General features: G+C 54.8%; 2 protein-coding genes across 6 annotated transcripts in view; both read right to left on the bottom strand.

Moving 5' to 3' along the window:
• Nucleotides 1-428: 428 nt before the first annotated feature.
• On the bottom strand, nt 429-13835 carry CAPN11 (calpain 11). Of its 5 annotated transcripts, none has more exons than XM_008495586.2 (22): nt 13747-13835; nt 10361-10643; nt 9694-9763; nt 8146-8264; nt 7869-8002; nt 7525-7693; nt 6882-6965; nt 6624-6709; nt 6338-6412; nt 5765-5925; nt 5512-5681; nt 5292-5303; nt 4805-5016; nt 4642-4681; nt 4308-4373; nt 3971-4028; nt 3809-3873; nt 2901-2969; nt 2686-2764; nt 2127-2243; nt 1993-2051; nt 429-1728 (listed from the first exon to the last, which is right to left on the bottom strand). In XM_008495586.2, exons 2-22 carry the CDS (start codon nt 10604-10606, stop codon nt 1702-1704), a joined length of 2118 nt encoding a protein of 705 aa, XP_008493808.1. In that variant the 5' UTR covers nt 10607-10643; nt 13747-13835; the 3' UTR covers nt 429-1701. The 5 variants fall into 5 exon arrangements, with proteins under 5 accessions (XP_008493808.1, XP_030302491.1, XP_030302490.1 ...); XM_030446631.1 differs by lacking the exon at nt 13747-13835 and adding an exon at nt 12674-12768; XM_030446630.1 differs by lacking the exon at nt 13747-13835 and adding an exon at nt 11099-11269.
• Nucleotides 13836-16914: 3079 nt separating this feature from the next.
• TMEM63B (transmembrane protein 63B) overlaps nt 16915-25291 on the bottom strand; it is a 48421-nt gene continuing 40044 nt past the window's right edge. The window contains exons 12-24 of the mRNA XM_030448740.1: nt 25094-25217; nt 24871-25004; nt 24589-24726; nt 24159-24312; nt 23784-23890; nt 22979-23065; nt 21812-21877; nt 21521-21683; nt 21247-21352; nt 20959-21126; nt 20703-20818; nt 20401-20481; nt 16915-19420 (exon numbers count right to left, since the gene is read on the bottom strand). Coding sequence (XP_030304600.1) covers nt 19256-19420; nt 20401-20481; nt 20703-20818; nt 20959-21126; nt 21247-21352; nt 21521-21683; nt 21812-21877; nt 22979-23065; nt 23784-23890; nt 24159-24312; nt 24589-24726; nt 24871-25004; nt 25094-25217 — 1609 coding nt within the window. The 3' untranslated portion in view covers nt 16915-19255. The remainder of the gene's footprint in view (nt 19421-20400; nt 20482-20702; nt 20819-20958; nt 21127-21246; nt 21353-21520; nt 21684-21811; nt 21878-22978; nt 23066-23783; nt 23891-24158; nt 24313-24588; nt 24727-24870; nt 25005-25093; nt 25218-25291) is intronic.

Below are 25291 nucleotides of genomic sequence, written 5' to 3'. Positions count from 1 at the left end.
CCCCAGCCTCCTCATCCCAGCCTGGCACTAACACAGTCCTCCTGTCACCCACACTATGGAGCAAGCACTGGCTTTTCCTCCACTTGAAAAATCCCTGGGATTACCAAACACCCCTGCTAACAGTATGCTGGTTGCTCTGGCTTTGACAAGCAGTGCTCCTTTCCATCTCTCTTACATGGTGCTGCCCATGTGTGTCAGTGTTAGGATGCTCCTGCAAAGGAAGGGGCAAGTTTAATATAACTGTAGGGGATACAGACCCTCCCATCCTCCCATGGCAAGACCTGCACCTGGTGGTGCTCCTCCACCACCCATGCCCCAGGCTGGGCAAGCAGCATGCCCTGGGCTTGGCTCTGCATCTCAGCCCCCCTAACCCAGGCCATGGTGAGCAGAGAGAGGACACAGCTCAGAGTCACTGCCCAGACCACACATCCAACAGATCTCAGTTTATTCCCGGAGTGCGCAGTGAGCGGGGTGAGGAAGGGGAGCTGCCAGGAGGGCAGCAGGGGTTATTGCTGCAGGCTTGTCCTCCAGCAATGATAGGGATCTGGGGGAAGATAACTGCCTGCCTCTACAGGGCAAAGGACGGGCCACCACCCACCGCTAAGCTGGAGCCACCCCGTTACCCCAAAAGAAGGTGAGGGGAATGGAGGAGCACAGAGAAGTGCAAAATACGTTGGCACTGGACCCCATCTGCACTGGGTGAAGGAGCTCAGGGGAAAAGGAGAGTGTCAGTGTGGGAGGGTGATGGAAAAGGGAGGGGGGGAAACCCAATTGTGTGCAGGAGAACATACTCCCAAACTGTTACTTCCTTCTCTCTGGGAGAAGGCACTGTCTCTTGGGTGCTGTGGGCCACAAGCAGAAGCAGCAGCTTTCTCAGGGATGGGAGAGGAGGTCAAGCTACTGTGACAGTGATGGCACTGCTATGCCCACAAGGAAGAGAGGAGCTTCTGCTGAACTACAGGGTGGAACGTGGCAGGGCATCCTCTGAACATTCCGTGCTTAAGTTGCATGGCTTGACACAATGATGGGGGCAAAGGCCGGGGCACGGAGGTGGGAGGGATGTGTTGAAGGCCACGCAGAAAGAGCCAGTGGGCTCCACGCTTTGGTCGTGTTTAATGATGATGAATGCAGTGCAAGGGCTTCAAGAGGAAGAGTATGGCCCTTCCTCCCCCCAGAAGGCCACCTGGGCTCCCTGGGAACCCATTGCCTCTGCCTGGGCAAGGTAGTACCTGCTGGTGCTCCCAGGCACGGGTGCAGAGACAGGCAACACGTGCCAGGAGGTTTGGGGCAGAACTAGAGGAAGTGATACGAGTCCCCTGTCTCTACCCTGTGCAGCTCCTGCCTTCTCCCAGCTCTGCAGCCAGCCCCTAGCCTGATCCTTCACTCCTGACAAGCTCAGTGGAGGGATGCACAAGTACCCCGTGCTGATTGCCATCCTCCTGTTCTGGGGTGGGGACAGAGGAGGCAGGGAGTGGAAAGAAGCGCAGCCCAGAAGAGGAGAAGGGCATCCCCTGCCTGCCTTGACCCCTGGTCCACTGTAGAAGGTGGCATGATGCTTGCCAGGCAGGAGGCAGGGCTGGTGGCTCAGCGTGGGATGGAGCAAGGGAGGAAGAGTATCCTGTGTTCACAGATCCAAGGGGAGGCACTTGAAGGGGCCTGGCCCACCGGGGTGTCCCAGCTGCAGCAGATCTGTCATGGTTCCTAGCCACACATTGTCAGCAGCAGCCACTGGGAAGGAGAGGCAGAAGGGATAATTAGGGGTTGGTGTATTTTTGACATGTCCTCACGTGTCAACTTTGACAGCCCTCCAAGAAACACAGAGCCTGAAGCAATTCAATTTTGTCATCTTGATCTTCTATGGGTTCCTTCCCTATCCAAGGAGCTGAAGGACTTTCTACCATCCACCCCAGGTGCCCCATTCACCTCAGTGCCTTGTCCCCTTGTCTCCTATCCCACCTCTGGGCCGACCTCATAACTAAACTGAGATCTCACCTCAGTGAGGTTCATGACAGCGGTGCCGGTGCCATCGGGGTCCATGCTGTGGAAGAACCCTGTAGGGACACAAAAGCAGGGTGAGCAACATGTTCTTCTGTCCCTGCCCTCCCTGTCCTGGAACTGACACTCACTAAACATGGCCTCCAGCTTCACAAGGCAGCAGACAAAGTTGTCGAAGTCCACACCCATGTCAGCATCTGCATAGCGGGCCACCACGACCTGATGCAGCTTGTTGTTCAACTTGAAACCTGCAAGGCAGAGAGCAGCCAGCAGAGAGGAGGATTTAACTATAAAAGTCCATGTCCCTACCCAAAGGGGCCACCAGCCCACTCAAAGAAGTGCACCAAGTCCAGCCTCAACAGGAAGAGGGGATGGTCTTCCTGTAACCATACAACTAGTTAGCTCACTGATCCACCCCAGGCCTCTGCTTTGCCATAATGGGACCCTGCAGGTCAGAGGACATAGGATGGGACCACATTACGTGTGTCCCTAAACCCTGAGGCACCAGCACTTGGCACAGGGATTGGGACAGCCCAGTACAGACACAGGCCACATATCTCACTATGACAGGTTGGCTCGAAGCAAGCACTATAGGCTGGTTTCACTCTTCTCCAGCTACTTGGGACAGGGCTCTGATACGAGGAGTCCCCTGCCCAACCCCTCCCCAGCCCCAACCTTCTCCAGACATACCAGCTGACTCCAGAGCCATGCGCATCTCGTAGGAGCTCATGGTGCCTGACTTATCCAGGTCATGCTGGCGGAAGATTGTCTGCAAAAACATGATGGAGGAGGATGTGAAGGACAGGCTGTCCTGCCACCTCCAGGCTGGCTGTCCCCTCACCCTGCTGCCCCAGGAAGGAGTGCTACCCTTGCACAGGGTGCCATGTCCCCCCATTCCTCCTCACCAGCCAGCTTCGGATCTTGTTCCACAAGATCTGGAACTCCACCAGGCCAAGGCGGGCACTGCCATCTTTCTGGGGATCAGAGTCAAGGAGAAAGCACCCAGCAAACAGATGGTATAAAAGCAAAGCCATTGGATCCCAGACACCCAAGGCAAGAAAAGTCAAGTCACATTTGGCCTGCCCAGTTTTCCTCCCAGCTTCTTCTCTGCACTGCAGCATCAGCAAACTGTAGCCTGCAACCCAGCAGAGAAAGTGCAAGGCTTAAACTACCTTCTGTGTCATCCCCTGGGAACAGCAATGCTGCTGCTGTAGGAAGCTCACTGCTGTGGTGTCCTCGGAGCAAAACTGCCTTCCCTACGGCAAAACAGGATGCTGCAGAGCCAGGCTGGAGAAATTCAGGTGCTCCTCTGCCCTCACTTAACTCCTCAGCTGCATGTCCTTGTGCAAGCAGGAACATATGTCATGGCTCCTGTCACTTTACACCTCTCATCCTCAAGCGGTGGACAGGGAAGTTTAGGGGGAAAGAAGCTCAACTGCCCACGTTCCCTTCCAGGAGCACCTCAAAGGCTAGGTGGCATCACAGCACATCAGGGAGGGAAATGAAGTACAGGGAGCTTCCTCTAGGAGGGGATGGTTGAAGGTGTGAGTGGGGTTAGGCTGGGCTTCTGGTGGTGGAGCCAGGACCCAAATAAAGCAGAGGAACTGATGGCTCTTTCTAAAGCACCTGCTGCTAAAGCCCAGAAATGCAGGGCAGGTTGCTCTGAAGCCACAAGGACCCCTTCCTTCCTCCCTCTGGTTGAACCACCTCGGTACAGGTAGAGAGCCAAGCCTGAGTTCCCATGAAGAAATTCTGCTCAACCAGAAGGCTGAGCACCAGGGAAGCTGGCCCCTGCCTGCAGCACCAAGGATACATCCATCAGGTTGACCATGTTGCGGCAGGAGTCCAGGCTGAACCCATCTGTCTTCAGATCTTTGTCTGTGGAGGAAGGAGGAGGTTGAGCATGTGCATCAATACCTAACATGCTCAGCAGGCCTGGGCCACAGGGAGCAAGGAGCAGAAGGGCAGCACTTACGTCTGGAGATGACTCTGTTCAGAATAGTCCGGAGCTCGAAGACGCTGATTTCCATGTCCTGCAGAAGGAGCAGAGTTAGCAGCACACCTTGCCTGCTCTCCACCCAACTTGTGTCCATTCTCACTCTCCTGTCTAAACATCTCTACCCTATTCACAGAACTTCAGGGTGCCATTGCATTTCCTGTATGCCCAGAAGAGTTTGGGCCACAGTAGAGATGGACCTGACTGCAGGATGGGACTGAGCGAGTGTGCAGTGAGCTGGAGCTCACAGCCAGGGGTCCTGTCCCCCACCCTCTCCAGGCCAGGGCCCTCTAGAGCTTGGCACAGCTGAACCTACCTCCCCTGCCAGCTGCTGGAACATGTTCTTGAAGCCATCTTCTATGTCATCCTCAGTTATTTCCTCCTGGGGTGACACAAACCAGAAATTAGAGGTTAGTGGCCAAACCCAGGCTCTGCCCAGCCTCCCAGGCTCAGCAAATCCAAACTGGAAGGGAAGCTCTTCTTTGTCCTTCTCATGTTTGTTATTTCCCACATTCCCACCGCCTCAAAACTCCCTGCCAGCCCTTCTCCATCCACAGTGGCATCCCAAATCCAGCAACCCCCAGCTTGCAGCTCTGCCCTGCAAGCCCCAGAGCCTCAGCACTAAACAGAACCAAAGCTGCAGCTCCTACCTCATCTGCAAGATCTGCTGAGATCTCATCATCCAGCTCCCTGGGGACAGAAAGGAGAAAAACAAAGTGATGAGCAGGGCCCCCAGCCAGCAGGCTGCCTGTGGTGGGAAGTTTCCCCACCACAGGCAGACACAGGGCATTGCCTAGCCATGCAGGGACTCACTGTGTGTCTGATTGCTTCTCAGTGAAGACCCTCAGGATGAAGTCAGCCTCCTTGTGTGGCTCAAAGGTGGAGGGCACAACGATGTACTCGCCGGGGGGCAGCCGGATCTGGTTGCTCACTTCCCGCAGGTTGATGAAGGTCTCAGACCGTGCCCGTGACTGGTTTCGCAGGAAGAAGTCCTTCCTCAAGTGCACGTTCTGGCTGCCCTGGGCCTGGGGGAATGAACGTGCTTGTGGACCACAGCCCCGCAACAGGGGAGCACCCACAGGGAGTGGTGGGAGCAAAGCCAACTCTAATAGACAGGACATCCCTGATGGGACCCAGCAAGAACTAACCCCCCCCACATGGAGGTGATCAGCACCCTGCCCACTGCCAGGGTGGTGGGAACACCCATGCCACTGGGTGTACATGTGTGCAGGTATGTGCATTAACCCATTTCTGCTCTTTCTTGCACTCTTGGGGTAGGCTACAGCAGCTCAAGACGTACCTCCTCAGGAACCTGCAGGAAAGAGAGAAAGTGAAAATAAAATCAGAACCTTGGTACCTCTCCCCATCCCTGCAGGGAGCATGGGACGAGGGACATTAAGCCACAGATTGGCTAAAGCAAAAGGGAAAGATTTCCTTGAGGACTGGGGTGCCAGGTTGAGGTGGGATTGGCAGGGCTGAGCCTGTCCCCAGGAAACAGCATTGGGGTGAGCTGGGGTTACCTCGTAGACAGCAAAGCCGATGGTGTGCATGTCACCTCCCACCCGCCGCTCTCGCCGCCGGTGCTTCTGCATCAGAGCCACCAGGAAGCTGCAGGCCACCTCATCATCCCCGGGATCGTCATCCTCTTCCAGAAGCTTGATCTTAAACTGTGGGTTGATCCAGAATGTGGCTGGGAGGAAGAGGACATGTGGATGAGACACCTGGCTCCATCACGCCCCGATGAGTGTGGGGTGACATGGAGGGGAGAGGTACCTGGGTGATTCCTGCAGCCCCCAGCAGTGCTCCCCCGGCGCCAAGTGCCCTCAAACACCTGCGTGTGCCACCTACTGAGCTCGTCCTTGGTGAGGGCATCGGGGGTCAGGTTGCAGATCTCCAGCCTGGAGAACTCTCTCAAGAAGTCCCGGAAAGACATCCTGTGGGAGGCAGGCAGGGGATGAGGCCAGGGCACTACTGTGGGGGGGGGGGGGAGGAGAGCACAGGCAGCTCTGGACCCAGATATCATTTTGGGAAACTTAAATGACAGCAAGACCTTTTACCCTGAGCAGTTATGGCTCATTTAAAGCCCGCTATTGGGTCTGGGGGAGAAGAGATGTTTGCCCTTCCTAGATTGTTAAAAATAACATTTAGTTTGGCTGGATTTCCTTGAAGGCAGGAAAATTATTAACTAGATCAGATGAGAAAATGCTCTCCAATGCTGGAAGCTATCCCATAAAGGCAAGTCATGTGTTCTGGATGAAGCAGGACCACAGAGTCTATCCCCACCCAGCTCCTCTGCTCTTTCCAAGGCTGGGGGCTGAAAGAGAAGCACTTTCCTGTGGCACTCACCAAAACTCTCCATCCTCCATCTTCAGCTGCAGCTCTTCCCTTTCTCCAGGGTCAATGTTGTCCCACTCAGAGGAGCTGGAATAGCAGAAGAGACAAAATTAGATGAGGACTACTCAAGGTGAACCCAGAGCACTTCACAGCTGGCTCTCAGCTGTCCCCCTCTCCAATGTGAAGAGCACTGCAGCCTGTGAACTTACCCAGCACAGTGCCATGCACTCAAATGCTGTGTCTGCAGTGCCTGCTGGCCTGCCAGCAGCAGAACTGACATCCCACCTATCCAACTCACCCATCACTCCAGGCTCCAGTCCACTCCACCTGACCCCAGGGGTTCCTGATGCGGATGAGCTGCTCCTGCTGGCCCCGGTAATTCACCTGCCAGACACCATTCACAGGAGGCTGAGCCCATGCAACTGTCCAGGCTATTTTACTGTTTATTGTTTTACTGTTTTTTTATATGTTTAATTATTTTTATTTTATATTTTTTCTTTTACTGTTTTATTTATTATTTTACTGCTTTTATTTTATTCTCATCTAGCCAACTCACGTCTCTAAAGGCTGTGACAGAATAGGCATGGCCTTTCACCAGCTTCTTGAAGGTCACTGCTTCCATGTCAAAGGCACTTGTGATCTGAGGAAAATGTGCAAATCTCAAGTGAATATGATTAAATTAATGTAGTCCTATCCCTACTCTTTCCCTTCTTGCTTTGCACTGCTCCAGCCAAGAGACACAGCAGGTAGCAACTCACTGTGCTCAAAGGCTGGTGGCTGAGGAAAATTTAAAGATAGTTTCCCAACAAGAGGACCCTGAAGATCCACAGGGAACCACCCAAACTTCAGAAAGCAAGAAAAGGATTTCATGACGAGGGAACAGATGGAGCACTCTACCCCAGGAGTGGTGCTGACATATGACATGGCCAGAGCTATAGGGAGACCTTTGTTCAACAGCCCAAGCTTGTGATGGACATTGCCACTCCATCCAAAGCAGCCTGTTCCCAGCAGCTGGGCTGATGCCCCACATGCTGTGCCCTCAGACAGTCATGTTGGCTGTGGAGTGGGCGTTCTGCTAAGAGGGGAAAGAAGTAACCTCCCACCCCAGTGTCCAAGAGAGGGACACAATCTCGAGCTGTCAGCCTCACTTTGGCCATCACTGGGGCAGGGCTCCTGGCTCATCCCAACACACCACTTACATCAATGGAGCAGCCCAGCAGGGACCCTCTCTCCAGTGCCTTACGGATGATGTGGCCCATGTTGCGTGGTGGTCGCTTGAGGTCATACATCTCTGCCACACCACCAGTGAAGTCCTCAAATCCCTCAGTGGTGCTGCCCCCCGAGAGCGCCTCGTAGCAGCCATTCAGCCTAAGCACCAACCAGTGAGAGGGGCACGTGAGGTGACAAGGACATAGCACACTGCTTCTCCCCAGGGACCCAGCACAAGCAGGGACAGGGACAGAAGAGACCCCCTCCCCTCTGCCCCACACAGTGAGGTGCCTTGTCCCCCACCCACCCACATGCCCACCGTAGGGATACCCACTTGGCATAGGCCTTCTCCAGAAGAGCACTCCAGAACTCGGTGCATTCTGCCGAGTGGACAAACAGGAGCTCCCCATCCTTGGTAGGCAGCAGGTCATCCACCACCACATCCACCCACTCACCAAACTGCCAGATCTGGGGGGTCAGGAGAAGAGTGGAGTAGGCTCAGAGCAACACACGACTTGCTCATCTCTACAGCAGAGGAAAGCCCTCAGCCCATCACCCTCCCTCCCACCCCCAGCCCACCAGCCATGGAAGGTCAGGAGCTCCTAGCCCACCTGAAAGTGGAAGATGCCAGCATAGTCCTCCTGGAAGCTCTGTCCATGAGGCACTACACGATGCAGGAGCTCCTCGTTGAGTGTGAGGGAGCCAATGGCAGCCAGCAGCCAGCAGTCACCTGGGGAAGGAGAGGAGGCCAGTGTTAGCCCTTGCCACCTTCCTAGCTGGGGGTAGTTAGTGGATGTGTAGGAGCCCATGGTGGGCTTTCCTTGCAAATGTTTGGGGCTCCCCAACTCAAAATGCATGTGGAGAAACTGGAGAGGGTCCAGCAAACAGACACAGCTCAGGGAGCCAGGCTCCACTCAGCCTGCTTTGGAGAGCAGTACTGGCCCAAGACAACAGGGAATGATCCTCCCTGACCTGGAGCCTCTGTCCAGACCATCACCTACCCTCAGCACCAACAGCCCCTTCCTGCAGTTATTTTCCTAAACCTGCCTGGGACTCATTCATATGAGTGCTCTCAATGTTTTAGACAGGGAGTTCTGCAGCAGAATTACACTTTGCATTTAAAAGAGCATTTCGCCAAGAGAGAGGTTTAATGCTGCTGCCCTGGCTTCTCAGATTGCAAGAAACATCACTGCACTTTTCCTTCCAAATGCTCTAAACCACAAGTGCTCCTCCGGGCCAGCAATGCACTTTGAATTATTTCCTTTGGTTTCTCTTTTGCCTTTAAAGCCTGTCACACCTTAGCCTTGAGCCTGGAAAACCTGTACTGGGCTGTGGTTTGACAAAATGGCATTTCAGACTTTTTAATGACCAATTGAACACCACCACAGTGCTCTTGGGCAGTTATGTGCTCCAATTACCACCTCTAGTTTGTTCTAAATACTGTATGTATTAAAAAAGGTCAGTCCTGAAACCAGAATGCTGTGTGTCCTAAGGTACACAATACTCCCAATCAAGTGCCCAACTTGATCCAGATTAGGACAATGCTCTTGGGTAGTATCCAGATCTGCTTCTGATGACTACAAAATCTCAGTTGCCAGTCCATTAACACTGCCTTTGGCTTAAGACACACCCCTGGAGAAATGACAAATCACCACTTGTACTCTGTAGCTCTCCATTCAGTTTTCTTCTGCCACACCACATTGCTTTGCAAGCACTTTGTCATGACCAGCATATCTTCTCCTCAGTTTGTTACTGTCACCCAGCTGCCATCCCTCACCATTTACCAAAGCAGGAAGCTCTTTGGAGCAGCTCCTGGTGTTGATGTTGACTTGTTCCAGGCATGGATCCACCCAGCATCTCCCCTGACCTTAGCAGGGTCAGCCTGTGCACCCTTAGCCGGGTCAGCCTGTCCCTTTTTGTGGACCCTTCACCTAGAGCCACAAGGAGGCATAGGGGGTCCCCTTTCCACCACACTAAATGGGAAGTGAGTCTTGCATACAGAGGTGGTTATGCAGAGGCTAGCATAAAAATGTGCTAGGCTTGGGTAAAGGTGCTGGTCTATCCTCAGCCTTACAGAAACACCTCTTCTCCAGCCACGCCAACCCTCCCCACAGGCTGCTCTCCGGATCAAGGTCTGGGGACAGAGCTGCAGCACTCACCCAGAGCCCCCTGGCAGATATCTGTCCGGGTTGCACCACCAACGATGAATTGAGGGTCACCTACTAGTTCCTGCAGGAAGAAGAGAGAATCAGATTATGGTGCTGGGGATCTCAGCAAGTCCTGAGCTCCTGGGGGTCTGGGACTTGCTGCAGCCATGACTCAAGAGGAAGTATACACAGTCCCAACAGATGCACCCCATCTCTGCTCTGCCAGGGAAATTTGCTTGTCTGCAACCCCAAGGCTGTCACAGTAATGCAAGGCAAGTTTTTCTGCTGCAGCCATGGTTGGACATGGCTAGATGGATTAATAGCATTCCCCTTGCACTTGTGGCACCAGGGGATATACACCCTCAAATGTCCTAGTCACTGAGGGTGACACAATCCATACCACATTACCTAGAAGCCATGGCACAGTCCACCCATTTCAAAGCCCAAGGTCTGCTGCTCTGAGAAAGCAGCGTCTGATAGACACGGTGCTTTTTGGAGCATACACTCTTGGGGCATTGCTCTAGGCCCTTGAGAAAGGAGACTATAAAGCACCCAAGGGACTTGGAGCACTAAGAGAAACAGGGTAGGGCCAGGCTGCAGCTTGGCAAGCCATGTCAGTGCAGACACTGCAGGACAGGGACATCAGCCCAGACCATAGAGAAGAAAGCCCAACACTTACCGATGGACGCTTCCACTCCACCCCTCGTGTCTTGCTGGAGTGTGGCCCCAGCTCCTTGAATCCAAGGGCAGAGGGGCCAGCTGGGAACTGGGGGTCCCTAAAGAGTCTGCCACTCTCAATGCACTCCTGTTTGAGGGCCTCATAGTCCTGGTTGTAGTACTTGACGGCGTTGCTGTGATCACCAACTCCCTCGGCTCTCAAGCGGTCCCTCTGAAGCCGAGCAGCCATCCCACCAAAGGGCATCATAGCCGGGCACCGGCAGCGCTACCTTCGGCTCCGCTCCCTGCAACAGAAGGGGCACGGCTGGGCTGAGGCAGGGCTTAGTACCCACTCACCTCTCTGGAGACATTTCACACTGTGCCAGGCTTGGGGCTGGATCCCCACCACCCCGCGGCAGGGACATTCCCCACCAGCACTGCCCCGGGGCGGCGAACAAGAACCGGCACACGGAGCACCCCCGGGGTGGGCCCCCGCGGGGACAGGACGTCCCCAACCCCCATCCCAGCAGCAGCCCTGTTCTGACCCATGTCCTACAGCCCGGCTGTCACAACCCCGCTGTCTCTGGGGCGAGCAGAGACGCTCCGAGGGCCGTCGGGGAGGACGCAGCTGTCCGGGAGCAGGGAAGGGACCGCCGCTCTCCCGTCCCTTCCGCACCGGAAGGCCGGGCCCGGGGAATGTCAGGCCCTTCCCCCACACACACACCCCGGCAGCCTCCCCCCCAGCCCAGCTTTCCGGCACCTTCCGTCATCCCGGCTCCTCCTCGCCCCTCGCAGCTGGGAGGGTGTCAGTGTCCGCCCAGCAGCTTCTCCCATCCCCGGGTGCCTCTCCCTCGAAAACCGACCCGGCTGCCTGAGCACTGAGTCAACCGGGCCGGGAAGGGAGGAGCCCGCGGGGCGCAGAGACAGCTCTATCTATGGGGCCGGGGAGGACGAGGGGAGGAAGAGGCGAATCGGCCCTTCCCAGCGCGCACACAGCGGGAGGGTGACTCAGGCCTCGCCGGCAGCCAGCTGGGAGGCACCGGAGAAGGACTGCAGGGTGCAGCGGGGCACCCCGGCACCAGGACAAGGGGTGGGGCACTGCCCCACACCGCCCTGGTCCCTTGCCTGGTGAAGATCTTGCCACAGCCCTTTCTCCCGGGGACTTTAACGCCCAGTTCCTAGGTGGGTGCTTGGAACCAGCATAACACAGCTGTCGGGCACATCTGACCCTGCAGCCTTGCCCCATGGCACCCCCTGCGCTGCCCCCATCTCCCCTCCCTGTGCCCAGCTGCCCTCGGTCTTGCTCAGACACCTCTGTCAGGAACCGGCGCTCACCACACTGCCCAGGCTGGAAGGGGCCTCTGGGGGACCACCTGGTCCAACCCCCAGAGAGCAAGTGGAGTCACCTGCACCACGAGAGAAGGTGCCACCACCATGGACCCACCAGAGATTGAGGCTTTCCCTGTCCCACTCCCTGCCTTCCCTTAGCTATCCCAGCACTCAGGACAGGGAGAGCTGCCTCTCCAGAGCCAGACTGTACCCTGCTCCTACAGGATGGAACACTGGGCAGGCAGCAGTCCAGCTGTCCCACTCCCCAGCCATCTTGGCTCCTGCTTAGCAAGGTGCTGAATACTCCAGAAGCTTCTCTGCGTAAGACAGTGGAGTAGTCCTTGGGTAAATAGCCCAGGAGCCAGCAACCCACTCAAAGAAGTGGGCTGGAATGCCAGTGCTGGACTGCTGCCTGCCCAGTGTTCCATCCCGTAGGAGCAGGGTACAGTCTGGCTCTGGAGAGGCAGCTCTCCTTGTCCTGAGTGCTGGGATAGCTAAGGGAAGGCAGGTAAGAGTGAAAAGGGTGCAAGCTCTTGGCATGTGCATAGCAAATAAATCTGGTTGCTAACTCAAGGAGCTGCCCAATCCAGCTTTTCAGGAGGAAAATCTACTTCTCGTCACGCCGCCTGCCCCGGGATGTTCTAAGCCCGTTATTCTTCTCCAAAGCAGTATCCAGTACAATGGCCCTAAATCTCTAGACCTCAGCCTTTTTTCCATTATCTTCTCTCTCCCACTCCTGCTCCACAGCCAGCACCTTGGCAGCCTCTCCCAGCAGCGAGGCACTCATTGCCTGCAGAACTGGTGGGATGGCTCCTCTAGTTCAAGCCACTGCCCAGAGCTAAAGGGACCTGTGGGTGGAGGAATCCCAAATGCAGCCATCTGCAGAGCCTCCAGCTCCCACCTCCCCACCTCCCCAGCACTCACATTGCAACCTGACAAGGGCCATGAAACTCCCCTTTCCCACAGCCCCTGACAGGCTTCCTGCACCCATTCCCACCCTGCCTACCGGCACCAGCCATGGCGGTGGACACGGAGAGCTGTGTGCTGCTGAGACATGGGCACCGTGTGAGTTATTCTTAGCTGTCTGGCTCAAAATACTTGGGAAGGTTGTGCTCAGTGGCAGACAGGAGGTCACGCAAGCGCAGAGCAAGGAAAAACATTTCAGACCCCAGGATGGGACAGGAACCATACATCTCCCCCAGGCTGATGCTGATGGACACTGCAGGTCCTCCACCAGGGAAGAAAGAGCTAGCAGTGATAAGCTAAACCCCTGCACAGTTTTTCCAGACCAGGCAACATCCAATCATAATATGATGTTTTTCAGTATCAAAGACATATCTGATTGTCCCTCCCCCCACCAGGTGGGAGCAGAAAGACACAATAGTCCCTAGAGGTCCCCCGATACCTAGTGTGTGCCCTGGATAGCACCACTGCTGAAGTCCAGCCAAAAATCTCTGCAGTATCTCGAGCTCGCCAGATGCTCTTGGAGTCTGAAGGAGGAAGGAGAAAAGTCTCCCTCATTCTCCTTAAAACTAGTCAGGCCAAGCCCACACACTGCATCCTGCTGCACACTCATGAGGCACGGGGCAAGGAGCCACAGCCGCCCATAGGGACCCACATTACGCAGGCAGCTCTCGGGCCCTTCCCAGCCCTCCGAGTGACTAAAAAAAAAGTCCTCATTCCCCACAAGCTTCCCTTTATAATCCCGCATAAAGGAATCCCCCTCGATGAGATGCCGCGTTGTCTTGGAGTGGGCACAGCATCCCCGGGAGGCTGCGGTACCCAGTTCCCTCGTCGCCCTGATTAGGAAGCCTCTGGGTCTCTGCGGCTGCGTTATCTCATGAAAAAATCCCCGCGGAGAGAAAGAGAATGGGGGGGAGGATCGGAAAGCCCAGAGCAGCTCAGAGCTCGGGGGAAGGAACCGGGGTGGGGGGTGTCCCCGTCGCCGAGCGGGCTGGGGACCCCCGGGGCAGAGGAATCATGCCCGCCCGGCGGCGGAAACCCACCCCCAGTGCTTCCCCTGTGCTGGGGGTCGTATAAGTGTGAGGATGGGGATGGGGAGGGGGAGAATGGACTTACGGAAGCTGCTGCTGCCACCGCCCTGCCGCTTCAGCCCAGCCCAGCCCAGTCTCACAGAAGGTGGGGTTTCGGCGGGCAGGATGTGCGAGCAAAGCCGGGATGGGAGGTGGGAGGGGGAATTAAAGGCGCAGCGACCGATCCTAACTATCGGGGAGAGATTTATTTGAGTTGTTAGGACGGTTCTGGTTGCTGTCACCCATCTCCCGGGGATGGAGGGTACCCGCTGGGCTGGTCGCGCTCCTTCCACCGTTGCTCTCAGCAGAGGGCTGGGTGCACACAGGAACCGAGGCTGGAAGGAGAAGAGGAAGAGACTTTCCGCTGATAAAGGATTTGGGGATGAGACGGCACTGCTGCACGCTACTGGCACCCCAGTTTAGCTGAGTGAAGCTCTGAGCTGTGCCTTGTCCCAGGTCATGTTGAGTTCTGGTGCCAGAGGTGAGCACAGTGGTCCCAGACCTTTCTCCTTCCTTCAAGCCGGGTGGTGGCTGTGCCCACACCACCTCACTCCAGCAAGCCCTGGCAGTCGCACCCACTCCACCAGCTGCCCCGTGCTGCTGGTGCCAGCAGGGTCCACCTCGAGCAGGTCCCATTGCCCTGCAGCTCCTTGCAGCAGGGCTGCCCCAGCGTGTCCTCCATGACTCAGGGTGCAGCTATGCTGGGTGGTGCCAGTCGCTAGCAGGCATGGCCACAGCAGGGTTTGGCATGGCACCCTGCAGCCCGATGGGGCACAACATGGCTTTGTCTAGCATGGCACAGCCCAGTGTGGACTGGCATAGCATGGATTAATGCAATTTAATGGCACAACCAGCTCAGTCCACCCCAACCCCATGGCTGGAAAGAAGCTCTGCATTGCTGTCCTTCTGGTGCTAGGGCTGAACATGGTGAGACCAAGGGGTGTCACCAAATGTGGGGCTCCTTATCCTCTCCTCATGCCAGGTTGCAGGGTGGGAGGGTGTGCTCACCCCATTTGCTGGAAAAAAAATTAGAACAGCTTTAATGAAGTAACAGTAATGTGAAAAAGGAATAATAATAGTAATAGGAAAATAAGGAAATATATACAAAGATATGCAAAACCAACATCGAGCTCCCCTGATGACGATCAGGTCACCACCAATGTTGCAGTGCTGGCACTGGGAAAATCTCAGACTGGACTCAGCAGCAGACAGGAACTGGATATAGAAATGCACAGACTGAGACTGAAGGCATCCTCCTCAGATGCTGGCAATGGAAGAAGAGAGCTTGATCCTCGTGATCCCTCAGCTTTTTACTGAGCACAGTGTGTATGAGATTAAATAATTCGCTGGTCAGTTTTGGGTCAGCTGTCCCATCTGCTCCTCCCTACAGGTGCAACCCATTTACACACTTCCACTTACAGCACATAGGAAATTTAGCAAGTGACCTTGGTTTCTAAAGGAGTAAGGATCAGCAAGAGCCTTTCTGCATACCACTCATACCATTACCTTAGCAGAAAGTATAAACATCAGGAGTTATCAGTCCTAGAAGCAGACATTGAAAAATACACTGTTAACTTCAGAAAGTGCAGTCATTTAGAAGAGACTTAACTGAAAGATTACTGAAAGGAGAAATCGTTCTGCCCTGGCTCAAGCCAGGACTGGGGGAAGCTTCTTGCTAAGCAGGAAGCAGGTTGTTTATTGGGTCAGGAGCTGTATCTCTTGCTTGAGGGAAGGGCAACCAGGACATCCAAAGCCAGCTGAAGCACGGCCCTGGTGCCGCAACTACAAAGGCACACTATAGCTTTGGCCAGAAGCCACCAGAGCTGCCCCAGCCCCATCTAGGGGAACCCACCACAGCTTGTTCTGCCCACCCTGCCACTGAGGAGGCTTTGGGGCACTGCAGCAACCACTCCAGCTTATCCTCAGCTAGAAGGCAACTGTGTCACTGCCCACAGACTGGAAGTGAGATGTCCCGGTTCTCCCTGGGGTCACCAGTCAGCTCTGCACCAAGCTGCAAGCAGCAGTGCACCCTCTGACAAGAAGCAAGCAGACCTGCAATGCAAAAGTTTGTTCTGCTCTGGGCTTGTACCTGAATGGCTCTGCCAGCTTTTTCTCAGGCCTTGACCACCACTGACCACCCTGCCCACTCAGATCCACCCAGAATAATGCCTGTCATTACCATGCCCTTGGTCTGTTCATCTCTTGCCTATTACCCTTAGGTGGCCTTTAAAGCTGCTTTCACAGCTGACCCTGCTGGGGTAAAGGACAGCTCCTGTCTAATCCTGTCATGCAGGGTGCCCCACATCCTGTCACTTGTGGGATCTCCCATGAATACCTGCACAATTTCCTTCTTCCCTCAAACTTTCCTTCGCAGTGGTTCCTGCAGGAACTTGGCAGCAGGCACCATTCTTTTTTTGTCTTTGGTTCTCTTTGTCTGTACCCAGGCATTGCTTCTTCCCAGCCCTTCAGCTGGGGGTTGCCAGGGGAAGAACTTTTTGTTCCCTCCTCACACCACGCTGTTGGCACGTGACAGCACAGGGACTGAGCCCAGTGAAGCAGGAATGGAGGTGGGTGGCCGAGGTTACCTCTCTCTGCCCCACACCTCACCTCTGTGTTGCGCCATCCTCCAGCAACAGCCACCATACACAGATCAGTGATGGTGCTCGGCTATTGGCCAGGGCTGCCGCTGCCTGGGAACCACCCCTGCTCCAGCCTGCACCTAAGAGCAGCAAGGAGCTGCTTGCTGCCTCCCCCTGCATTGTGTGGCCAGAGAGCAATCCCAGCCAAACTGCACTCCAGGGGTCTGGCACCTTTCTGCCTTTCCCAAAGCCTTTAGGTGCCCACCCAAACCAGGCTAGGTGATGGGTATAGGAGTGGCCATATAAATTGCTACTGGGACCGAGGCTACTTGCAAAGCTCCTCTTCCACACTATTCCCTATGCATCCCATCCCCATACACCTTTTAGCAGCAGTCTTTGATGCCTCTGCACAATGGAAGGAAACCTGCTTGGGCTTGGAGAGCTCCTGAGCCACAGCTGGGTTCCCAGCAGAAGGGCAGGGCTTGTGCTTGCACAGGGGGAGCATGCAACATCCCCCAGCCCCTCCTTTTTCGTCACGCATGCTCCTGCATCCCTGCCGCAGCTGGGGTCCTCTCCGCCCAGGTCCCAGCCCCCCACCCTCTCCACAAAGAAAAGACCGCAAGAACAATAGCTCCTTTTTTTTTTTTTTTTTCCTGTTTTCTTTTGTACACAAATATATACAGGGTATTATACACGTCTCTACACAGACAGTGCCACTTGGAACACACAGCTCTCCACAGGCAGAGTCCTGACAGCCACAAAGGCAGCCCACGCCATGGCTGTACCTAGAGCCTGGAACAACCCAGCCCACCCGCTGGACCAGGGGCAAGGGCAATGGGTATTTGCAAGAAGAGGGAAGCAGGATCAATATCCTCCCCACCCCAGCCTGGGAGTGGACAGGGAGCTTTTAGCTCACATACTCATTTCATTTGTAGCCCATCCCTGAAGGGAAGAGTGACACTCACTGCATCCCTCTGCACTCACATGTGCTCCAGCACCAGCTGAGCCCTGGGAGCCAGAGCAGCGTGCCCTCCCCACGTATCAAAGACCCTCATCTCTTCCCCTTCATCCACCCTTTCCTTGGAGCCTGAGATTCCTATAGAGGTATACAGGAAAGTCAGCTGTGTCCTCCACAGAGCAGCCCCTGGCCTGCTCAGTGTTTCTGGCTTCCCTCCTCTAACAGGGACAAAGGAGAGAAAAGCCATGGATTGTGACCACCCTTCCCTGGAGCAGAGCTGGGCAGGGCTGATGCTTTACTTCTTCAGGTCTATTAAAGTGCTTGGAGCTCTAGAGCCAGCCGGGTGATTGAAAAGTTCAAAGCACTGACTGTCACCTTCCACCCGGCACTATCAGACCCTGGAGGGCACAGCCTCAGCGAGCTGGAGCAGCACCCACAGATGACAGGCAAAGGTAGGGTGGTAGTGTCTGCAATGAGCACCGAACAGGATGGTGGCAGGGGGTTGAGGGAAATAAATATAGCTCAGTAGCAGGGAGATTTATTATTTTCTTTTACATTTTACACAAGGGGAGGGGGGGAAGCAATTGAGGGCAACTGATCCTATCCAGGAACCCCCTCAAAAAGAGCCTTCAAATAGGGTCAGACCTCCCTGCAGATGGCAGGGGCTTCAGTTCACCTCTCTCATCCATCCTGTCCCCTCACTGCCTCCAAACACAGCTATCACCAGGGAGGAGGTGAGGTCAGAGGTAGGGGAGGCACAGCCCCCCGCTTTCAGGCAGGGTGATGCCAGAGGGGCTTACACACAGTCTGGGCAGCTGAAGAAAGCCAGTGCAGCCCCAAAAGGCTTTTGTGCTCCTGAAGATGGTGGGCTTGCTTGGAGAGGGCTCCCAGGGGCTTCTCTTCCAGGACTCCCTCCCTTTCCAACTGCCTCAGCTGAGGAACATCCCTGTGGCAGCTTGGGGAAGGCAGGCCATGGACCCCATTACAACCAGGCAGCATGGACCCCACAGGGTGCCAAGGGCCTGCAACCCAGGACCCTTTCTCCCCTCTCTCCCTAGCACCCAGGAGACCCCCAAGCACAGCCCCCCCATGCCTGATCCTGTTGTGCAGACTCAGGGCAGCAAAGAGGGGTGCGGTACCACATGGGAGTCAGGTTGATTTTCGTTTGAAAGGGGGGTAAAATGTGCAAAATAAATGCCACTTTAAATGACGTTGCAATACCCTGCCTGGGCCCCTGGGGCAGGAGAGGACAGAACCTGGGAGAGAGGCTGCCTGCACCTCCTCCAACCCTTGAGAAATGCCCTCAGCACCCCTCATCTTGTGAGGGCCTGATCAGATCACTCCAAACCCATGCCCCCTCCCCAGGGTGATGCCACCCCTGATCACAAGGCCAGGCTGTCACCTTCCCTGTGGGGAGGGGGAAAGTTTCTGTCACCACCTCCTGCACCTAGCCCAGCTCCTGGTATGTCACACCAAGTGGATCCTGCTAGGGGCTGGGCAAGGGCAGAAGATGCAAGAGAAGCCACCCCTCTCCCCAGATGGGGCTTCCAACACATTGACTAAAGCTTTCCTTTAGCCTTTACCTTCCTGTAAATCTAATAAACTATTAGTGTTTCTCACCAGGAGGACGGGGAACAGCGTGGCCTGCTGAAAAGACCACGGAAATTCCCCTTGTGCCCTTCCCCACAAATTACCCAGCCTTCCTCCTTCCTGCAGGTCCACAGCACCACCGTGGGGGTCACAGTCCCCCTCCTCCCCAGCCCCCAGGGTTTTGGGGTCCAGAGATGCATTAAAGAAGGTAGCTAGTAAAGCGCATGCCCGCTGAGCTGCCGGGCTGGCGCAGGGGTGGAAGGGCAGGGAAATGGAGGGCTTGCAGCAGGGCCCCTGCCCTCACGGAAGGCAGCGGCCCCGGGGGGTGGGTGGGTGAGGGCAGTGGCCAGCACCCTCAGGTCCCTCTCCCCAGGTCTCACAGTCTGCCCCGCTCCTGGGCCTCCTTCCCCTCCCACCCTTCGAGGTCCCTACTGGTGGATCTCGTTCTCTATCAGGCTGTCCTCACACGACTGGAAATCCGTGTCGTTCATGCCATCTGCATTGATGAGCTCCTCGTCCTGCGACCCCTGCTCCTCCGACTCGGTCGCTTCACCCTCGGGAGACGAGTCCTGAAGCACTTGGGCGATGTACTTCTGCCAGGGCATGGGGTGGGGAGAGAGCAGAAACACATGTGAGCCCAGGGGACAGAGCAGCACGCAAGAGGCTGAGTGTTGGAATATTCTGAGAGGGCAAAGAAGGGTCCGGACTCCATGGGATGTACCGTGGGAAGGGGGAAAAGCTGAGCTGGCTTGATCCTGCAGCAGTGGATGTGTCAAACCCCAGCATCCTGCAACACCCCCAGGGAGCCAGGGCTGGGAGAGCACAGGGCTTCTCAGCTCACTGGAGCCCATGTGGGCTGGAAGACTGTCTCCTTTTTTGCCAGGGCATGTGTCCCTCCCTCTGAGGCTGTGCCTGCCTCCTATAGGGAATCTCCTTTTGGAGAGATGCCACTGCCCTTAGATACATGGAGACTGTGGAGGAGTCTGGATTACATGTTCACACCTCAGCCTTCCTCTCCCAAGGAAGCAGGAGGCTCTGCTTCACCCCATCTCTGCATGTACCCCCTGAACAGTCAGTGCAGACCCCAACTAGAAAAAACTCGTGGAAGGAAGCAGCTAAAATGAACCAGTGAGCCAAGGAGAAGCTCAGAGAACTGAGTGGGGATCGAGAGAGTCCCCAAAACACTTAGAGCCTTCAAGACAATGCCCACAGAAAACACTTTGCATTAGTGCTAGGACTGGCCCAGTGGGTGACAGCCTTTACTGACGGGCCAGAATGCAGAGATGCACACTGAGAAGGGAGACTGACCTGGCTGGATGCACTGCCCCAGCAGAGAGAGGTAGAAAGTAAAAGCACAGTGTCTAAAGAGAAGGGTGCATGTGTGTGTGTGTGTGTGCGTGCGTGTGTAACGCTTCATCCCCCAGCTCAGGTGAGGGGCTCAGTGCCCAACACTTGCCTCCCACACTCACTGGGAGACTTTGGCAGCTGCCTCAGAGAGGTGATGAACGAGATACTCAGACAGGAACCCGGGTAAGGGGAGCGCCAGGGCGTGGAGGTGGGGACAGAGACTCACAGCTGATTTGGGAGCTGGCAGACTGGTGGCAGGTCTCCCATTCTGCCTACTTTCTATGGCGTCCACCTCTGTGTGGTCAATCTGGAGAGGAATGAAGAAATAGAAAGTGCTACGGCAACATATCTACTGTCCCACCAGAGGAGAGGCATACAGGCAGCAGGGACAGCCTTGGAACTGTCCCCTCTGCAAAGCCAGGGTTGAGATGCTCTGCCAGTGAACAGTCTGGGGCCTCCCACAGAGCCCCCACTGTTTCACTGCTGAGTTGTGCTCCCAAGGAGAAGGATCCTGCATCCCCACCTCACCTTGTAGTTGTGAGCGCTGAGGTATTTGAAGTGCCCAAAGCAGACGTGACATAGGCAGATCACAATGGTGATCACAAGAACCACAAAGGTGAACATGGAAGTGGGGGCCAGGAACCCTAAGGCAAAGGAAAACCGAAGTGGTGGTGTCAGTGGGACCCTGACCATGCTCTGTGTCTAGGGGCTGCCAGGATCACAGCCTGGCCAGGGAAGTGGCTCTACAGGAGGCCAGGGGCTGGCATCCCAGACCAGTGCTCACCTGTGCGCATGGTGGAGAAGAAGAGAAGCCAGAAGAGGCAGAGGATGGGGGCTGCCACCACCTGGTTCACAGCCCCTGAGTGGATCTTCTTGTCCAGCTTGGCAGGCAGGTAAGCATAATACAGGTTGTATCGGTCCACCAGGTGCTTAAGCAGCATGTACATGAGCCCTGGGAGAAAGGGAGGGATGCCAGCAGAGTGGGGAATCGGCCTCTTTCCCAGTGCCTGTGACTGACAGAGAAGACCTCACCCACCCCCTCGACACAAGGAGGTGGAGGGGTATCACTTACCAAAGGGAACGATGATGGGGCAGGTGATGCTGTATGTCATGACCACAGTGAAGACGCACATCATCCAGGCGTAAGCAGCCCCAAACTGGAACTCGTAGGCCTGGTGCTGCACCAGGGATCAGAGGCCCATCAGCATGATGGCGGGAGCAGAGCAGGGGTGTGCAACACACCCAGCTGTACACTCAGCATCGGGCAAGCCCTATCTGGGCTGCACCACAGCACAACCCACCCCTGGGTGGGAGCCACAACTCCCCCCCTCAGCCCCGCTACATACTCGCTTGACGTTCCTCCGCTCAGCAGCCGAGCGGGCCAGGCAGAGGCGTATCATGTACATGAGCAATCCCGGGATGCGCAGCAGGTCCATGGCATTCCCAATGAAGGCAGAAGCGATGACATAGTTGACGAAGAAGGCCCCGTTGTCTGGCAGGAACACACACCTGGGGTGGTACAACCAGGCTGCAGTAGGCATTCCCCTCCTTGCAGGGCAGCAGCCCTCAGTAGCTTTGGACACCAACAAGAATCTCCCCCCACTGCAAAGAAGGGTTTTCTGCCCAACTCCACTTACTCAAATCGCACGGCGGCTTCAGCGAGGAACTTTTTGTCAAACAACCAGCGGAAAAACACATCCAAGCTGTGGGGGGGAGGGGGCAAGAAGAAAAGAGGAACAGTTAGAAGCAGCAATATAAAGACACGCACTTGCAAGTATTAAAAGCTGCTGTAGAAGGACCCAAAGCTCTGAGCATGGACTGTTTTGTTTCGTGTTTTGTGTGTTGTGGGGTATATCACCAGCAACTACGTAAACCAGACACTGGGAAAACAGTGACACCCAAAAAGGGATGTAAAGCTTCACAATCTCATGTCTTCTTCTTCCTTTACCCCATGTTTTCCTCTTCCCTCTCTTTAGGCACAACTATCTATGCAAGGAACAGGCAACTGACTCTACAGTGTTAGGTACAAGGTACCATCAAAAAGAAAGATTAAAAAAAATCTCTTGGGAGAAACAAAACTCATAGTCTTTAGTTGGGTTTTTTGAGGTTTTTTTTTTTTTTTAAAATACAAAACCATCCAATCCTCTGACACCTCAGGGAGTGTAGATCAACTATCCCAAAGTGTGCAAGTAAACGAGAAGCCTTCATACCACTCCTACCCTTCAGCTTCTCTTTCCTCACAGCTTTCCTGCTCAGCCACTGTTTAGTGCTAGGAGCTCATGCCAATGACTGATGCACCACCATTTGCCATAGGTTATTTCTATAATCTCTGCAGGAACATTGGGGCTCAGATCTGAAGAGACGAGCATGGCTGCAGCCTACACGCAGCTACCCCAACACAGCCAAGCACTGCAACCTACTCAGTTGTGGCTCAAATTCAGAATTCACTGGTTTTGTGCAAAATTCAGAATGCACAAAGAGCACAGAGGTGGGGAATGCCTTCTTCAGCAGACCTTGAGCAGACTTTCTACATGCATCCACCAACTGTGCCCATTTTTGATGCATTATTTGTAACACGTGTTAATGCACTTGCAAATTGATTTTAATAAGCTCCTAGAGACCCAGAGAGGTATGGCTTGGCCTAGCTCACAAACAGAACTAAATGCCACCTCCCCAAGGGGATGATGACCAGGGCACTTGTGCAGCAGAGAAAGGATTTAATGTAGGAGAACAAAAAAGAGTGCATCTCAACCCTCCCTGTGCTCCAGGTCTCTGTACTTACTTTCAATTCCCATCGCTCCTACCTGCTCAGGCCCAATGATGGCAGCAGCAAGACCATGAAGATGAGGAAGGTGTAACACTTGTGCATGGTTGTCCTGTTCTCTCCAGATCTGAGGGCAGAGAGGAGGCTGTTAACTTTTCACTGTTGCCTCATCAACCCCAGGATTGATGCCCCATCACTTTCTCATTAGAAAGCACTTCCCAGGATCTAATCTGAATCCTATCTTTCCCACTGTTGGTACATGAATATGGGCCCTTTCCCTCCAGTGTGTATGAGGTCTGTTCTGGAGTCCCAGCTCCTCCTGCCTTGTTTCACAGGCCCTCCTAGACCTGGTATCTACAGAGTAGAAAACAAAGCTCACACTGTGAGCTGTGGGGAATCTGCCACACAAGCAGCATCTTTCTAGTGTTCTGCACTCCAAGTACCTTCCCTATGTCCAGAAGCCATAGCAGCTGAAGTGACTTTTCCTTGGAAAAACTGTGACTTACACATTAGTACAGGCACACACCACACCTGAGCCAAGACTTCCCTCACTAGGAGTACTTCTCACAGTGACCAGCCCCAACTCCTCCCAGCATTCTTCTTCTTGTAGATCTATGTCAGCCTCTGCTCAGACAACCACACTGCACAACAGCGGCTAAGGACTGCCAGAACAGCTATCCACTGCAGACCCCAGGAGTCCAAGAGGTGCAACATAACACCATGCTTGGACAGAAGACAGAATTTCAATCAGAAGGACCCAGCCAGGAATTTCACATCAGTGAAAAGTGCTTAGTGGCCAGACAGCAGGCTGAGTATGACTAAAAATGGGTGTTGGCTGTCCTTACCTGGTCCAGTGTGCTTCAAAGAAGGCAGAGTAATACACAATGGTGGGCAGCAAAGCAGAGAAGCACCACAGCAGCAAGGTGGGGAAGAACTGGGTGATGATGGGGTTCTGCAATGAGGCAGAAAAAAGACCATGTGTTACATGGTACAGCAGTTCTTGCACCAGCCACAGGTACAGCTGCCTTTGCTGATGCTAAGTCCCCAGCACCACAGCTGCTACTGCATCCAGACTGGGCTTAGCACCCCCCTCATGGTCAGGATGATGGGACCTGGGAAACACCGATGATGTCTGTCCCTACACCTTCCCTAGCAGGGGCTGCTGTGCCTCAGAGTGGTTCCCATGCTACCCATCCTGTATCCATCTCCAAAGGCCTTACATTGAGGTACTCCACAGGCTTGGTGACATTGAACTTGTCCATAGTTGTGATGATGATAGCAGGAGTAGTGAGGAAGAAGAGGAGGATGAAGAGGACAACGTTGATCACAAGGCAGCGAATCCACCAGATGAAGCCCCGGATGGAGAGGTGTTCCCTGGGAGGGGGAAAGGAGTGTCAGGGTGGCTGCATGCAGGAGAAGGGAGGTCTGGGGCTTCACATCCACACCATGATCCTTCCTGCATGAACAGCATTAGGTTGCCAATCCAAGACTTTCCCCCTCCAAGTCAGGTCAGACCTTTAACTCAGCCAGGCTAGGCTCCAGCAGGAATAAACTCATTCAGTTACCAGAGGAGCAGATTGTGAAGGAGTCAGGGAGGGTACACCCATTGCCCATTAGACAGGACCTGCTGAGCACCATGGAGCTGCTCACCAGTAGATGTTCTGTGGGTCAGGGGCGTAGCTGACAGTCCAGTTGGATACGTGGAGGGACTCGCTGCAGGAGGAGGCCCTGGGCTCCCCACGGCATGCACAGCCCTGGCACTTACAAGCATTGAAATCTTTGAGGATTCTGGAGAAGATAAAGAGGGAAATGCTGACACAGCTGGCAGGAACAAGCTGAGGGGGACACCTTAGTGGTTGATGGCATCCCCCTAATTTTAGGTGAGAGCTTGGACAGACCAGCTTCCTGGGCAACAGGACCCTTTGTACTCACATGGCTGTGATGGTCTCATTGTGGAAGGTGACAAAGGCCATCCCCAGAGGCTTTTCATTCACCTTTTCCTTCTCCCTCTTGTAGTCATCTTTGAGCTTCTCCTCCAGCTTGGTATAGTACTCAATGGCCTCAACCTGGGCAGGGGCACAGGAGTCAGAACAGAGATCTAGAAACCCAAGCTCCCATGTGTCCCACTACCTAATACCTCCAGCACTGCCCCCACCTCCTCACAGCCCCTGATGACACAGCAGCATAGGTGGCCACAGGGCTTGGGGTTGATCATGGATGGGGTGTTCTCCTTGCTCTGCAGGTTGGTGAAGTAGATTCGTCCACGCTCAGCCTTCTTCCTGAAACAGGAGAGCAGAAGAGAAGGAAAGAAAAGAAAGAAAGAGGGTGGCTCAGAAAAGGTCCTGTGTCACCA

This window comes from Calypte anna, chromosome 3 (assembly GCF_003957555.1).
Source record: "Calypte anna isolate BGI_N300 chromosome 3, bCalAnn1_v1.p, whole genome shotgun sequence".
Lineage (NCBI taxonomy): Eukaryota > Metazoa > Chordata > Aves > Apodiformes > Trochilidae > Calypte > Calypte anna.
This window is presented reverse-complemented; position numbering and strand designations above follow the sequence as displayed.

What these genes read in the sequence shown, in the direction of transcription:
- CAPN11 (XM_008495586.2), bottom strand. Translation starts at nt 10,606, where the DNA reads ATGATGCCCTTTGGTGGGATGGCTGCTCGGCTTCAGAGGGACCGCTTG. An exon ending in ACTGGAGCCTGGAGTGATGG is followed by an intron (nt 6,413 to 6,623) that starts GTGAGTTGGATA and finishes CTGCTATTCCAG; the next exon opens with CTCCTCTGAGTGGGACAACA. An exon ending in ATGGAGGATGGAGAGTTTTG is followed by an intron (nt 5,926 to 6,337) that starts GTGAGTGCCACA and finishes TGCCTCCCACAG; the next exon opens with GATGTCTTTCCGGGACTTCT.